The 16,078-nt window shown below is 48.6% G+C and overlaps 1 protein-coding gene across 1 annotated transcript in view; it reads left to right on the top strand.

Annotated features, from left to right (window-relative positions):
- BAIAP3 (BAI1 associated protein 3) overlaps positions 1 to 16,078 on the top strand; it is a 564,909-nt gene that overhangs the window by 464,898 nt on the left and 83,933 nt on the right. Inside the window, exons 22-25 of the mRNA XM_086940582.1 lie at positions 937 to 1,080; positions 8,665 to 8,760; positions 10,398 to 10,613; positions 10,926 to 10,994. Coding sequence (XP_086796708.1) covers positions 937 to 1,080; positions 8,665 to 8,760; positions 10,398 to 10,613; positions 10,926 to 10,994 — 525 coding nt within the window. The remainder of the gene's footprint in view (positions 1 to 936; positions 1,081 to 8,664; positions 8,761 to 10,397; positions 10,614 to 10,925; positions 10,995 to 16,078) is intronic.

The following is a 16,078-nucleotide window of genomic DNA, read 5'->3' as shown; positions in this document are numbered from 1 at the left end:
GCCAACATCCAACCACACTGCATTACTATAGACCTTGTTCAAGTGCACTTTTTATTAACTGAGCCAATTATCCCTTAGGTCACCATTCTTTCTGAACCGCTAGCTGCTGAGCTATGCCGAATGCAGGCACATGGCCATATATCCATTTACTCATTACAGTTTGGGACCAATGTACCACCATGTGCCTGTGAGATACTCCCACACCCTCCCATTGTTAACTGCACAATAGCCCATTCTATTGTCATTGTGCATGCACAATGGAGATATCAATGGAGGGCCTCTCAAAGACAGTTTATGGCACATCTGCATAATGTACCAGAGATAGAAGAGGGAAGGCTAAAGTCAAACCTCTGCCCTAATTGTCAGGTTTTTTTCTCTTACACACGCCCTGCTGCACCAAGATCAGAGCATTTAAGCATGACAGTTTCCCTTCCAAAAGTATTGATGCGTCACGCACTGTATCTATACTATTTTTAACACATACATTCTTTGCATTGTGAGATCCAATTTTGCAAATGTGTTCCTGTTACCATCATTGATACGCAATGGGGCATATAATGAATCAAATTATAATACAAAATTATGACCCTAAAAGAGGGATTTATTTATTGTATATATGCATTATTTATTTATTTATTTTGTTTTAAATAGTTGCATTTAGGATGACATGGTGTCACTATCATTCAACAAGTGGAAAGCATGTACAGTCAATTAAACAGTATAAATATGTGACTCTGGGATCTTCCACATGCCCCTGTGATGTGCAGGTGGGTATGGCTGGAAGGATCACTGAAATGTCCAGGGGTGGTTGTCACTGAATGATGAGTTCAAGTGTTCAAACTCCATGGATTGAGATGTATTGACAAATATTGAGCGCAAAGACCTGAGAGCTGATTGGACGTGGTTATTATTCATTCTTTATGATTTTCCCAACAGCTGGAGTGTGTGGACGCGGTCTCCAAACACAGCAGCTCTGCGGTTGACATCACAACCTGTTTCTCGCAAATAAGAGAGTTCTGGATACAACTAGCCTGGCCAGACTCTGCGGAAGCATTCGTCTTCTTAACTCAACTAACTGATGTAAGTTTCAACTTACAAATATACTTGCTGCAAGTTTTAAAGCCTCTCATTTGTAAGTCTTCTTTTAAATTTACTACACTGTCAACTGAAACACTGTATGCAGGTTTAAAACATGGGTTCTTTAGCCTGGAAAGCAGCCTTTGAAAAGAGGAACAAGACATAAAATTATAATGCTTGTTTGGGAAGTGGAGATGACACAAGAGGGTGTCATGTTATTAAGTGCTGTCAAGGTGGCTTGGGAGGAGGTGTCGGGCCGGAATCTTAATAGAGTTGTGAAAGGCGCATGAATAGACTCTTTTAGAGACTGTGAGAAGTTGGCCTGGCAAATGATGTCCACTATTCTAGTGAGCACCGTGCACCAGTCCAAACAACCCTTATTGATGGTAAGCTTAAGACAACCTTTATAGAAAGCTATCCTAGAGGTAGCTGTGGAGAACAGCCTTCAGGCTAAGTCTAGAAGGAATGTAAATCAGCTTATTTTACCAGTCTATAATCTCTTGAATGATCAAATGAAAGTACACCACACAAGGTATATATATATATATATATATAAAATATATGTATTTATTCTAAACACAACCCCTCTAGTCTCTTTATGAGGCTAGAGGCAAAAGTACAATACAAGAACTTAAATAGCACACAGTAAACTAGCACAGTATACGTTTTGCCCTAGGGTCCTAACAAAACATATACTAGAAAAGTGGTATAAGAACCATGTGAGGGATAGAAGTGAGGCCTAGGGCCTGTAGAACCGCTGGGGCAACTAGGAACCACCCAAAGTAGGGACGCAGGAGACCCACGGGGGACGCATGTAGTGTCTAAACACAACCACAAATCACTTCTATGAGGAAAGTTTAAGTTACAAAGTTAAAGATTTAGGACACTTAGGAGTGGAATGTGAGGGAACCCCTTCCGTACTAGACACTTTGAGAGTCTCCTCTGGACTGACCACAGCTGCGTTCACTTCACCTACAACAAACCAAAACCCACCAACCACCTCCAACCAACTCTGCAAAGAAACTGGAACAAGATCACCACCGACCAGATCTCCGCATCGCTCCTTCAAAACACCCCAGCCCTCCCTTCTAACGCTAACGAAGCCGCCGCCAACCTCACCCTTTGGTTATCCAACACCGCTGACACCTTAGCACCACTGAAAAAACGTCAAAACAAACCTGGCAGCAAGAAGGCCTCATGGTTCAACGATGATCTCAAGAAGTCCAAGAAACTCTGCCGCTCCCTTGAAAAGGCCTGGAAAAAAGACCCAACCACCAGCACCAAGGACGCCTTCAAAAACGCCACCCGCACTCACCACCAACTAATCCGAAAAGCCAAGAAAACAGCATTCAAGGATCGACTTAACAACAACGCCCACAACAGCAAGGAACTTTTCAACATCGTCAAGGAATTTTCCAATCCCTCGGCCAACTCCAACGACATCACCCCCTCTCAAACCCTCTGCGACTCCCTAGCCTCATTTTTCCACAACAAGATTGCAGACATCCACAACAGCTTTGACAACCAACCCGGAAACCAACCCACCCTACCACTTGCTGATCATCTTCCCCCCGTGAACACCCTTAACGACTGGAACCCAATCTCCACTGAGGACACCATCCGCCTGATGAATTCCATCCACTCAGGATCCCCCACAGACCCATGTCCTCACCACATCTTCAACAAAGCTGACTCCGTCATAGCACCACACCTCCGAGACGTCATCAACTGCTCCTTCAACTCCGCCACCTTCCCAGAAGACTGGAAACACGCTGAACTCACCGCCCTTCTGAAAAAACCCACAGCGGACCCCACCGAACTCAAAAATTACCGCCCCATCTCGCTTCTCCCATTCCCGGCCAAAGTCATCGAGAAAGCTGTCAACAACCAGCTCGCCGCCTTCCTCGAAACCAACAAATCCCTCGACCCCTCACAATCTGGCTTCCGAGCAAAACACAGCACTGAGACCGCCCTCATCGCAGCAACAGACGACATTCGAACTCTACTGGACAATGGAGACACAGTCGCCCTCATCCTCCTCGACCTCTCCGCAGCCTTCGACACAGTCTGCCACAGCACCCTTCTACAGCGCCTCAGAAACATCGGAATCCAAGGAAAAGCACTTGAATGGATCACCTCGTTCCTCACCGGAAGAACCCAGAGAGTCCGCCTTCCACCATTCAAATCCAAGGCCTCTGAAGTCATCTGCGGCGTACCACTAGGATCCTCACTCAGTCCCACCCTCTTCAACGTATACATGAGTCCCCTCGCGGCCATCGCCCGCCATCACAACCTCAACATCATCTCGTACGCGGATGACACTCAACTGATCCTTTCCCTCACCAATGACCCCAGCACCGCCAAAACCAACCTACACGAAGGAATGAAAGAAGTTGCCGAATGGATGAAACAAAGCCGTCTGAAACTGAACTCAGACAAAACAGAAGTCCTCATCTTAGGTACATCCCCCTCTGCATGGGACGACTCCTGGTGGCCGGAAGCCCTCGGAAAAGCACCCATCCCGACAGACCACGCACGGAACCTAGGCGTCATCCTGGATTCTTCACTCTCAATGAACAAACAAGTCAGCGCCGTATCCTCTTCCTGCTTCAACATTCTTCGCATGCTCAGAAAAACATTTCGCTGGATCCCCTCCGAAACAAGGAAAATAGTCACCCACGCTCTGGTCACGAGCCGACTGGACTACGGAAACACCCTCTACGCAGGTACTACCGCAAAACTCCAGAAGAAACTCCAACGAATCCAAAACGCCTCAGCCAGACTCATATTAGACATCCCACGCAACGATCACATCTCTGGTCACCTTAAAGACCTCCACTGGCTACCCGTCAATAAGAGGATCACTTTCCGACTGCTTACCCACGCACACAAATCACTCTACGACATCGGCCCAGAATGCCTCAACTCACGACTGTCCTTCTACACCCCCTCCCGCCAACTACGTTCCTCCAGCCAAGCCCTCGCCACTGTACCTCGCATCAACAAGACCACCATGGGAGGCAGATCCTTTTCATACCTGGCTGCTAAAACTTGGAACTCTCTCCCCGCTTACCTTCGCCTTACCCAGAACCACCTAGCATTCAGAAAGCAACTTAAAACGTGGATTTTTGACAAGTAATTCTCCGCCCCTTCCTAAGCGCCTTGAAACCCTATGGGTATGTAGTGCGCTATATAAATCCTTTGACTTGACTTGACTTGACTTGAAGTACTCGTGTTACCTCACCCAGGGAAGCCGAGTGCATAGGTGTCTTTTCGGGGCGGGTTTCGTCGTCGATTCCTATGGAGAGCTGCAAAGAAGTGTTGCAGGCGACCAAGAGCAAAGTGTTTGATGGATCCAAGGGCGGATCAAATATCTGAAGACCCTGAAAGCAGAGGGGACAGAGGCTGGGTAACTAGCCAGTGACCAGGTTGGCGACAGGAAGATGCCAGCCCATGTCGGGTGCTTTAAGGTGAAGTGGGTGAAGCTTGACTCTTCAGCCACGAGGACCAGGAGGCATCTACGACAACCTGGAGCTGGATTCGAGCTGTCCCACAAAGGATGTCGAGTGCTGCAGTGTCGGTTTCCGGATTGGTCCTAACAAGCCTTGGCAACAGCAACCCACGCAGAAAGCAGAGATTGGCTTCAATGCAGACCAGCAAGATCTGAGGGACTCACCCTTTGGAGGGGAGTCAGAGCACATCTAGAGCAACCAGGAAAGCTCAGGAAATAAAGGATTGTCTTTTGTGGGGACCCACTAGCCAATGGACTAGGGATCACAAAGGAAGCTCAAGCTGCGGTGAAGAAAACAGGCCCACGGAACACTCGTGGAGTGTAGGACTCTCAGCTTTGGTGCAAAAGGTGCTTGGGGCAAGGGCAACAAATAGCCCAATGCACAACTTCGTGAAACTTCGGGAAGTAGGTGCACTTGCAAACTTGCAGGATGTCCAGGAGTTACGGTCCCACATCTCTCGTGATAGCTACAGGTCTCAGCTTCGCTGGGGACTAGTATCAGCCTCAGAGATGTCTGGAAGTCTATGTCCTGTGTTGCAGATTCTTGTGGATCCGGCAGGAGTCTCGAAAATGCAGACTGGCAAGATGCTTCTTTGGTGCCTGTTTGAACAGGGCGGTCACTCCTTGACCCCAAGGAGATTTTTTCCATCTTCCAGTCGATATGGAATGTCGAAGGTCCAAGATTTTCTCTTCAGAGTTTCATCCAGGGTAATATAAAGTCCTGGGGACTGGGTTCCTATACTTATACTAAGTTTAGGGGTTGGACTAACTTTAGGGTCCCACCTATGGGAGGACCTGGGGAGGGGGTGGTTACACCCCTTTCCCTTTGTCCAGTTTCGCGCCAGAGCTGGGGTTGAGTCCCCCAGCAACTGGTTTGAACTGAGAAATGCATGGAGCACCTTGTGTGCCCCAGGCAGTGTCTGAAAAGCATTCACTGAATGCAACACACCCTGCCCCAATACACTAAAGCCTGCCTGGGGAGGTGCTGGCACCTCCCTGGACAGGAAACCTACTGTCCAGGCCTCCCCTGCCAGAGTTTCATCCAGCAGCAGGACGTTAGACTTGTGTCTGTGGCGGCAGCATCCATTTTGTGACGCTGAGGGTCTTTTAAACATTTACCGGGTGTACCAGTGTGTACATGTCTTCTCCCTCTAGAAGGGTGGAATTCTACCCCCGCTACCAGAACTGGCGGGGGTTAGGATTCCAAAGCGTTTGACACCAAACACGACATGTTTAGATAAAGCCAAACCAAAGTTAGCATTAACCACAAGGATTATAATGCACTTAAGAGTATATGGTATGGCTATATCATGGAACAGCTTTAAGGAAGGATTATGAAAGCTGCAGAGGGGCTCAGCTCATGTTAGGGCACCCTCTCACACAAAACTAAGCACTCTGCCTTCAGGATTGTCAGGGCCTGCCATAGGAGTAACTTATAGGTTAATATGTGTCTATATATATAGGTAGATATAGGTATACTATATCTAAGTAAGGGGTGCTTACACCACCTTACCCAGGCTTGCAAGTGCCATTTTGGAAGGCTTCCCAGGGGTGGCATAATACATGCTTCAACCCCTGGTAGGCCTCTGGGGTACCTATGCCCTTGGTACCTAAGGTACCATATACTAGGGGCTCATAAGGTAACTCAGTAACCAATCTGGTATGTACCTAAAGTACATGCAATCAATTTAGGGAGAGAACAGCTAGGCTGTGGTGCTGATTAGCAAGACCACAGCCAGACTAAAGTCGAAAAACCAGTGAAACACTGCAAAAAGTGGGGGTAACCATAGGAAGCAGACCCTACTCTCCTACAGAGACAGTTACAAGAGGGTTGAACTATATTATGGTATATTGTTTTCATTCAGTACTGCATGTTGGGTGTAATTGATTGCCGACATAATTTGGTGGTTTTAGAGTGAGTTGCAAGTGTACTGCCTGTGCTCTCTCTTGCAACCAAAAGCTTGTCTAAAAATTCACACCTATTACAATTATTTTCTTATGCCCTGTGATCCATTCTGGGCCTATACAAAGGGATACCTGTGGAGCTGAACTCCAACATACATCATTCATCAACATATTCAAACCACTAAATAAGTAAATAGGTATTTTTGTGGCTCTTTGACTGTTGATAGTTCAAGTGTCCCGGTGAGTCGGGTTTGGTAGCAGCCTAGGATCTGCTTGTAGATACTAACACTCTCATATAATGTTTGGATTCACTGTCCCAGACCAAGAACAATATTTCTATGTGGGAAGAGAACCGCTTTGAGGCTCATAGGTATCATCCTGTCCCGGACTTTCTCACACAGGCACTCACAAAGACGCAGGGCCGGACTGGGAACCACAACCGGCCCAGGCAAAGTGCTCGGCCGCCCCCCCTCCCTCCCCCTTAGTTGGGGGGGGCGAGCTCTTTGCCAGGGCCGGTTTTCGGACAATTTTGGTACAGGGCCGATTTTGTCCCAATCCGTGCGGCGCACCGGGGGATTGCCCGGTGCCCACTATGGCCAGTCCAGCCCTGCAGAGACGGAATAGACAGCAGTACGTTGTAGACGAGTTTCACAATCAGTAGCTCTCAGGCGACAAGGCATAGATTCTGTCACATCCACACATTTAGCTTGGTTCAAATGGGAAGGACTATTGGGGAAAAACAAGTTGTTCTCACCTTTGATTCCAATCAGTAATGATCCGAAATTAGCTCGCCTGTTCAAAGGTGGCAGGACGATCCCTAGGAAAGCTAGGTAGAACTCAGATGGGCCTTATATAGCAGGATGGTATGTTCTTGAGCCTGTCACCATTTAAAGGGAAGGGAGAAACGACCCCTCTAGAAGGGTTGACATATTCAAACTGTGCCATTGCAAAACCCATTTTTCATACTGCTCATCTGATCCCTGATTCAGAACAAGTTACACACATGATTAAACACAAGGTGCTAGATGTACGAAGACTTCTTGACATCGCAAACAGACCAATTCATAGCATTGGGCCGTTTGCAAATGCAAAAAGGCATTTCCAAATGTACAAACCACAAACTGCGATTCAGTACGTGTAACTGAATCACAATTTGGGTTTACGAATCGTTATTTGAACGGGGCTTGTTTAGGGCGTCCCTTCCAAATACCGATTCGCATTGGTATGTACAAATGTTTTGCGCCCGAAATTCGGTTGCAAAGCATTCACACTTTTCCGCCAACTCAAAGTTGGTGGTAACCCATTCGCAAATGGGAAGGGGTCCCAAGATACCCCTTACCCTTTTAGAATAGTTGAAAAAATATTTTTTAAGAGCAGACAGTGGTTCTAGGAACCAATGCCTACTCTTAAAAAATGAAACTCAAACGTTTATTATTTTCCTTTTTAAACGCATCCGGTTTTCCTTTAAGGAAATCTGGTTGCATAAAAAATATATACATATATATTGCTTTATTTAAAAGCCTCACAGACATGATGGTCTGCTGACCCCAGAAGGCCACCATCCCGGTGATGGAATTGAACCGTAATAGCTCACAAATTGCGACCTACATCTTTAATATTCATGGGTAGCTCGATTTGTGACCTACTCCGAATGGCTAGATTAAACTCAAGGAGTTTAATTTATTAGGAACAGCGATTTCCTAATTGTGATTCACAAAAAATCACAATTAGGAATTCGCTATTCAAAGTGTGATATCATGATGGAACTAATGCTCCTTCATACATATGTAGGTTTGGAACTTAACTACATGTAAGTGCATCTCTTAATTGCTGCCTCATCCTAAAGTGTTGTGTGTTTGTATGATAAATAATAAAATGTCAACAAAAAACTATGTTGACACCACAGGTGTGACTGCATGCTGGGGTGAAAGATAACCAAGTCCAGTGGTGTAGCTGTGTGCCTACTTTAAGGTACCATCTCACTTTAAAGTGACATGGTAGTGTGATGATTGAATTACTCTATGTTATGGGTGGTGCTCCTTTTATAATTTGCAGATATGTGTCTCTCTTACTAGGCACACTCTTGAACCTACTGGAAATCAAAATTGAATTGTTCATTATCTGTGCATGACGCTGTAGTAAGTGTTGCTCTTTCTTACAATTCTTTTTAGGATATATGTAATGCAGCGATCCAATACTCCGAAGCAATCAAGAGGAAAGTTGACAAAAATCACCAGGCTGTTGGACAAGATACAGGAACCGAGAAGGTAAACGCGATGATCTAAGTCCTGCATCATCTATTCTTAATGATGTGCATGATATCTTTTCCTGTTCATTATATCACATAGGTATATGTCATATCTGTATATACCTTGAAGAAATGTAACCACATCTGATGTCAAAGATCTAGGGTATTTGTGTAGAGACCAATGGCCTGTGAAGAAGGTGACATCTTTCCTGGACCAGCAATACAGGTCAACGAGCGCTTATGCAAAACTTAGCTTATGCTTAATTGTTATATGTAGTACCGGACAACTCCAAAGAAGTTCACCACCAACCTCAAAAAAGGCTGAAAAGGCTACAAGATTGGTCATCAGAGTGCCAATCAGAGCGCACGTAGGATGTGATGGATGCTACACTTTTGCAGCCCTAAACAATGAGAACCACAAAACTCAGGGTTTGTGACCATAAAAGGATATTTTGGGTTGAACAAAATGCCTTTTGTAAGTCAAAAAAATCTTTCTGACTCACAAAAGGGACACTACAACTCCACATCCCATTTACGAAGAGGTATGAAAAGGGTGTTTGATTCATAATTGCAAATCACAATGACATGTATCAATGGTCTGTGACTGCAGTTGCAGTGGTAACTGTCCCAGGGCACGTGCACCTGGCCCCTTTTATTGGGAGGTTCACCTGACCGGTGATGTCTGTGAAGGATGGGTGTGGGGTGAGTGTGGAAGCCAGCCCTTAGGGAGTGGCTGGTAACACAGTACATTTCTGGAACACTAGCCCATGTCCAGCAAAGTCCTGCCGGAGGGCCCCATTCAACCCATCACCAATGAATATCTGTAACATGAGAAACTCCAGGACAACTTCTGCTAAGGATTGGGTGGGGGAATCATTTTGCATTGCACCACTTTTTGCGATGTTCCTGTAGCAATCGGGGCTTCACCTTATTTACAAGGCGATGTTGAGCCACTTACGTAATTAAGGCCCCCTTTCACGCTAGACATAGCGTGAAATGGTGGGCAATGGATGTTGCGTTGGGTGTCCCGCTGCTTACAAGGGTGGCGTTAATAGGAGGCAGCGCCAAAATTAAGACCAGAGAAAGCCTTGTCTTAAAATGGCGAAACAAGGAGAAATGCTTTATTTCTCCTCGTTTTTGTCTGTTTTCATGTGTACTACATTGTGCAGCACACATAGAAACAGTAAATTACCATAAATTATGGTTTATGTGCACAAAGGTGTCCCTTCCTGCACAAAAACAATCATTAAAAAATGACGATTTGCAACTCCTATGTGTGCTGCACAATGTAGAACACATAGGAGTTGCAAATCGCCATTCTGGCTTGTCTATGAGCAGGAAGGGACACCTTCCTGCACACGAACAATTATTCCCTCAACGCAGGCCCCCCTGCACTCTGGTGCAAGGGAGCCTGCGTTGACGCTAGGCAGCTGAATTCAGCGCCAGCGCAGGGAAACACGCAGAGGTGTGTACATAATATTTTAAATACAGCGCATTCCTGCGTTTCTAAAGTGACGGAGCACAGTGTTAGCAATTTTGGAGCTAACCCACTCTCGCCACTACCTTGTTAATATGCCCGTGTTCGCTTGTCACCTCTAATGTCTATTGTGCCTGAAGACTAGAAAAGACCTTAACACTTCAAATTTGCGCTTTCAGCTGTGCGTCATCCTGAACAACATCGAGCACGTGCGGAAATTCCTGTCCAACCTGCTTAAGGATCCCGACTGGAAAACCCTGGAGACGGCAGCGGAGGTGCCGCACGGGCCGGAAGGGAAGCAGCAGGTGCAGAGGGCGCTGAGCACCCAGCTGCAGAACATCGACATGGACATGCAGAGGGAGGCCAGGAACATGATCGCGCACCTGACAGAAAAGGTACACGCGGGGCTGCCGCGCGCGCGCGCGCGCTCCTCTGACGTACACTCAAGAAATCAGATCTGACAGCGGAATAGAGCCAAAATGGAGGTGTCAGCGATCTAGCAGACCTTCTGCGATCAATCCTGACAAGTTGTTGTTTAAATACCAAAATACGTCTGATGTTTGGGAAATGTTTGATTTTCATTTAAGTACCACACCGTGCAGTCTTCTTCCTGGCCTGGATTCAAAGGATTTACTGAAAACGTGTGAAAACTGCTGTCCACGGTATTGAGTTGCCGCTTACTTGTATTTTTTTTTTTTTTTTTACAGATGATTGGGGATATAAAGAAATACATACAGCACATAAGCCTGTCACCCGATTCTCTGCAAAATGATGATGTAAGTGTTTTTTACTAAGTTGCCTTTTCTACTCATGGGCATATTTTTGTTCCTTATACATTTTTGCATTGCAATGAAGAAGTTAACATAAATGCACCAGAGTACTGAGTGCTCTGGTCATGCTGTAGTTGTTATATCCAAGCTCAGAATAACATATGCAACTTTATGGGAAAGGTAATGTAGGATCCTAAGCCAGTCCTAATGGCAATATCAGAACTAGGGGGCATATTACCAAGCAATAGCGATAATTATCGCTAAGCAGGGTTAGCGGCAATAATTCTATCGCCACGCTTCGATGATTGTTACCGCTGAGATACCTTGCTATTATCAAGGTTTATCTCAAAAGCGGTAAAAATCATGCGAAATGCATGTATATCGCTGAAAATTCAGCGATATTCATGCATTATCATGACAATGCTCTTAGCCATGTTATCCACCTTCCATTGGATAACATGGCTAAGAAATGCTCTGGGCAGGCATTAGTTTTTGGAGATATTCGCGCTTAGCGCGAATATTTCCAAAAGTAAGCCTTTGTTGGTAGCTGGAGAAAACGATATTAGCGACTGTTTCCAGTCGCTAACATCTTGACACGCCCACTTTGCATGTCATTAGCGATAATTATCGCTGGCATGCAAATCGGGCCCCAAGATGGTCGCTATCTCCTACTAGCTGTCGCTAACTGGTGTTAGCGACAGCTAGGTAATAGGGTGATAAAATTATTCCTAAAGCGGTGATAAGGCCCTTGGTAATATGCCCCAAGATCTTTAAAATAAATGCATTCTGTCACCAATCTTTACTACAGGTTGTAAAATGCAGATGAAATGAGATCATCACTCTGAGTGATTGACAGAAAAGGAAAATGAAATGTGGCAAGTTAGATTACTTTATGGCAGAATAGTGAAATATTATATTATTCACTGAAAAATAAACTTTTGTTAACTGTCAGATTTTCTTCTGAGATGTGACTAGCTCATCCGCAGATGTTGACAGTGGTACCTGATTACAGCTGCATGGAATGTGATCAGAGGTATCCATTGTTTGTGAGTGCCACCACTGCGATCTTTATTCTCCGTATGGATCGACTCTGGGGGGACACCTGCCTGTGGGCAGTGTTACTGCAGCTTCACGGCTGTATTTTTTCCCATTAAGGGGTCTGTAGGTTATGAGTTGCAGCAGGCCCTTTTTAGGTTTTGCCTCGCCGAAGATGCGCTCTGCGCATCTTTTCGGCGCAGGCGAAAACCTGATGTTAACTGTAGTGTGGCTTGGTTCGGCCCTCGTCCTTGATTGGCTGGCTCCGTAAACGGAGCCTTGCCATTGGACGAGGGGCCTGTCCGTCAATGCCGGACCAGACACGGGGGCGTTCCCGACATTCTTTGGCTTTTGCCGACGTCACGGGACGCCGGGAACGCCCCCGTGTCTGGTCCGGCATTGCCGGCACTACTGCGTCTCTTCTTCCCGTTTCCCGCCCCGTGACTGGCCGGCCGGCCAATCCTAGCGCGGCCGGCCGGAAGTGCCCGCCCCCCGCAGCCCGGGGGAAGAAGTTGGCGTCTAGGTGAGTGGCTTTCTTGCCGTTCCCTCCCCCCTCCCACTGCCCGTGTGCCCGCCCGCCTCCCTCCCGCTGTCCGTGAGCCTGCCCGCCCCCTCCCGCTGTCCGTTAAACATTAAGGGCGCCAAGGTGCGCACCGTGGGCAACGAACCAAGTTTCACCCACGAGTCTGTGGGTACCAGAAATTTACGTTCCGCCGGCTGGATTCGGTAGCCGACCGGGCTGTAAGTTTTACCCGGGATTACGTGCTCACCAGTTCAGGGGTGGTTAAAGCTGTGGGTTTAGAGAGCCTGCATGAGCCCAATCTATGTGGGGGCATGCCAGCCAGGGCTAACAGTGGCGGTCCTCAGGGATCTGAGTTCTGATGTGTGTCCCTGGGGGGGAGGGGTGGGGGCTGTGAGTCTGGGCTGACACCGCTCTCTGCTCCCTCTAGGCCTCGCAGGTGACCGTCTGCCCCCCACCCTGCCCGAGAGACTCCCCGCGAGCAAGAGACAGTCACAGGTAGACTTTACTAGCTGCCACAGACAGAGACCCCACAATGCCAGAGAGAGACCACCCCGCGGGGAAGCCCTCTGCCCCATTTGCTGTCAGAGGGCCATCTCTTGAGTGACGCAGAGGGTCGGGGTTGGGCAGAGCTGTGTGTGGGCCCCAGTCCAGGCATGCAAGAGTGCTGCAGGAGAGGTTTGGGGTGCAGTGCCAACGCTTCCGGTCCCCTTTCCCGCACTCTTCTTTCTGGCGCCCTCGGCCTAGCGCCGGAAGAGCCGCTCGCGCCGCTCAGACCAGCGGCCGCTTCCATTCCGGGACAACAGGGGGGTCCCAGGTAAGGCGTGAGGTGCGCTGACCGAGCGCCGTGGGGGTGGGGGCATTTCCGCAACCACAGCAGTGCGGCATGGGTGAAAGATGGGGGCGTGACGCAGATACCTGCGCAGCAGGGGGGACTCTTCATGGGGCCCCCAATACTTCAAACGGTCCCCAATGCACGTCTGTGAGACACTGCAGCCCCTCGTCCCAGTGCGCGTGAGGGGCCGTCATTGTGTGATGCGTCACTGAGCGCCTGGGACTCAGTGTTGGAACAGCAGGGGAGATGTGCGTCAGAAGTGAGGCGCACTGGCAGAGCAGGGTTTGGTTGGCAGAGCTTTGTGTGGGCCTCAGAGCTGGAACAGCTGGAACAGGTGGGGGTTGGGGGGGGGGGTGCAAGTTAAGACTGTGGTGCAGCGAGAGAGCAGTGCATGGGCCGGGGCACTGGAACAGCTGGGGGTTGGGGGGGGGGTGCAAGTTAAGACTGTGGTTCAGTGGGAGAGCAGCGCATAGACCGGGGCACTGGAACAGCTGGGGGTTGGGGTGGGGGTGCAAGTTAAGACTGTGGTGCAGTGAGAGAGCAGTGCATGGGCCGGGCACTGGAACAGCTGGGGGTTGGGGTGCAAGTTAAGACTGTGGTGCAGTGGGAGAGCAGTGCTTGCTTGTGACCCTGTTTTCGTGCCTCTGTTGCCTGCTTGTGACCCTGTTTTTGTGCCTCTGTTGCCTGCTTGTGACCCTGTTTTTGTGCCTCTGTTGCCTGCTTGTGACCCTGTTTTCGTGCCTCTGTTGCCTGCTTGTGACCCTGTTTACGTGCCTCTGTTGCCTGCTTGTGGCCCTGTTTACGTGCCTCTGTTGCCTGCTTGTGGCCCTCTTTACGTGCCTCTGTTGCCTGCTTGGGACCCTGTTTTCGTGCCTCTGTTGCCTGCTTGGGACCCTGTTTTTGTGCCGCTGTTGCCTGCTTGGGACCCTGTTTTCGTGCCGCTGTTGCCTGCTTGGGACCCTGTTTTCGTGCCTCTGTTGCCTGCTTGTGGCCCTCTTTACGTGCCCCTGTTGCTTGCTTGGGACCCTGTTGCTTGCTTGTGACCCTGTTGCTTGCTTGTGACCCTGTTTTCGTGCCTCTGTTGCCTGCTTGGGACCCTCTTTTCGTGCCACTGTTGCCTGCTTGGGACCCTGTTTTCGTGCCTCTGTTGCCTGCTTGGGACCCTGTTTTAGTGCCTCTGTTGCCTGCTTGTGACCCTGTTGCTTGCTTGGGACCCTGTTGCTTGCTTGTGACCCTGTTGCTTGCTTGTGACCCTGTTTTCGTGCCTCTGTTGCCTGCGGGGGGGCTCGCAGCGAGCCCACAGTGTGTGGGGTGGGGCTCGCAGTGTGTGGGGGGCTCTGTGTGGGTGTGTGTGTGGGGGGGCTCTGTGTGGGTGTGTGTGGGGGGCTTTGTGTGGCTGTGTGTGGGGGGGCTCTGTGTGGGTGTGTGTGTGGGGGGGGGTTTGTGTGTGTTGGGGGGGCTCTCTGTGGGTGTTGGTGTGTGTCATTTGCAAGAGATAAAGCTAGTGGCATTGTAAATGCCTCTGTTGCCTGCTTGGGACCCTCTTTTCGTGCCACTGTTGCCTGCTTGGGACCCTGTTTTCGTGCCTCTGTTGCCTGCTTGGGACCCTGTTTTAGTGCCTCTGTTGCCTGCTTGTGACCCTGTTGCTTGCTTGGGACCCTGTTGCTTGCTTGTGACCCTGTTGTTTGCTTGTGACCCTGTTTTCGTGCCTCTGTTGCCTGCGGGGGGGCTCGCAGCGAGCCCACAGTGTGTGGGGTGGGGCTCGCAGTGTGTGGGGGGCTCTGTGTGGGTGTGTGTGTGGGGGGGCTCTGTGTGGGTGTGTGTGGGGGGCTTTGTGTGGCTGTGTGTGGGGGGGCTCTGTGTGGGTGTGTGTGTGGGGGGGGGTTTGTGTGTGTTGGGGGGGCTCTCTGTGGGTGTTGGTGTGTGTCATTTGCAAGAGATAAAGCTAGTGGCATTGTAAATGACAATGCCATTTATTTATGTTAAAAAAAAACATAAATAAAAAATAATGTCAAGAGCAATGCCAATCGCTCTAACTTTAACAAAGGCAAAACCATTGCATTGTAAATGCTTGTTCATTTGTGTGAACTGACAGGTGCTCAGCAGCGCCCTCATGAATTCATTCAATGTGTCCGGCAATATGTATTGCATGTGATTGTAACAGCAGTCCTTTAATATCTATTTACTTATTGCAAAGAAATCTGAATGCTAAGGAAATACTACAATTTTACAATTGACTTTGTCTATCAACATATGCATTTCTTGTGGCTGAAACTGACGCGCCATTCATTTCAATGTAAATCAAAAACTGTTGCTACGATAGTGGTGTGCTTGACGTCATCAGCGATGGCCTTTGTGACGTCATGAACAGTTCATTGAGGGGTGAGGGCAATATGCTTGTGTTGCTAAGTATAGAAGCGGATTTTGAGGGACATGTCAGTGCCAGTGGTTCCATCCGCGTGCCAGGGTCCATGGAGCATGGCATTTGGCTGTTCCCCCGTGGACTCTGGAAGGGCAGCTTGCTTTTGATCGTGCCTTGTGTCTAGGTACACTAATGCCAGCTCTCACAGGGTGCATCCTTCAGCAGGGCCAATGGTCCTGGATAAAAGTCATTCTTACCCAGCAAGCTCTTTCACCAACTCCAGCAGGCTCGGTCCAGGGTGTGGATTCTGGCTTCTTTCTTTCCTAGTATCCCAAGGC

This window comes from Lissotriton vulgaris, chromosome 10 (genome assembly GCF_964263255.1).
Source record: "Lissotriton vulgaris chromosome 10, aLisVul1.2, whole genome shotgun sequence".
NCBI lineage: Eukaryota > Metazoa > Chordata > Amphibia > Caudata > Salamandridae > Lissotriton > Lissotriton vulgaris.
The sequence above is the reverse complement of the archived record's forward strand: the minus strand, read 5'-3'. Positions and strand labels throughout refer to the sequence as shown.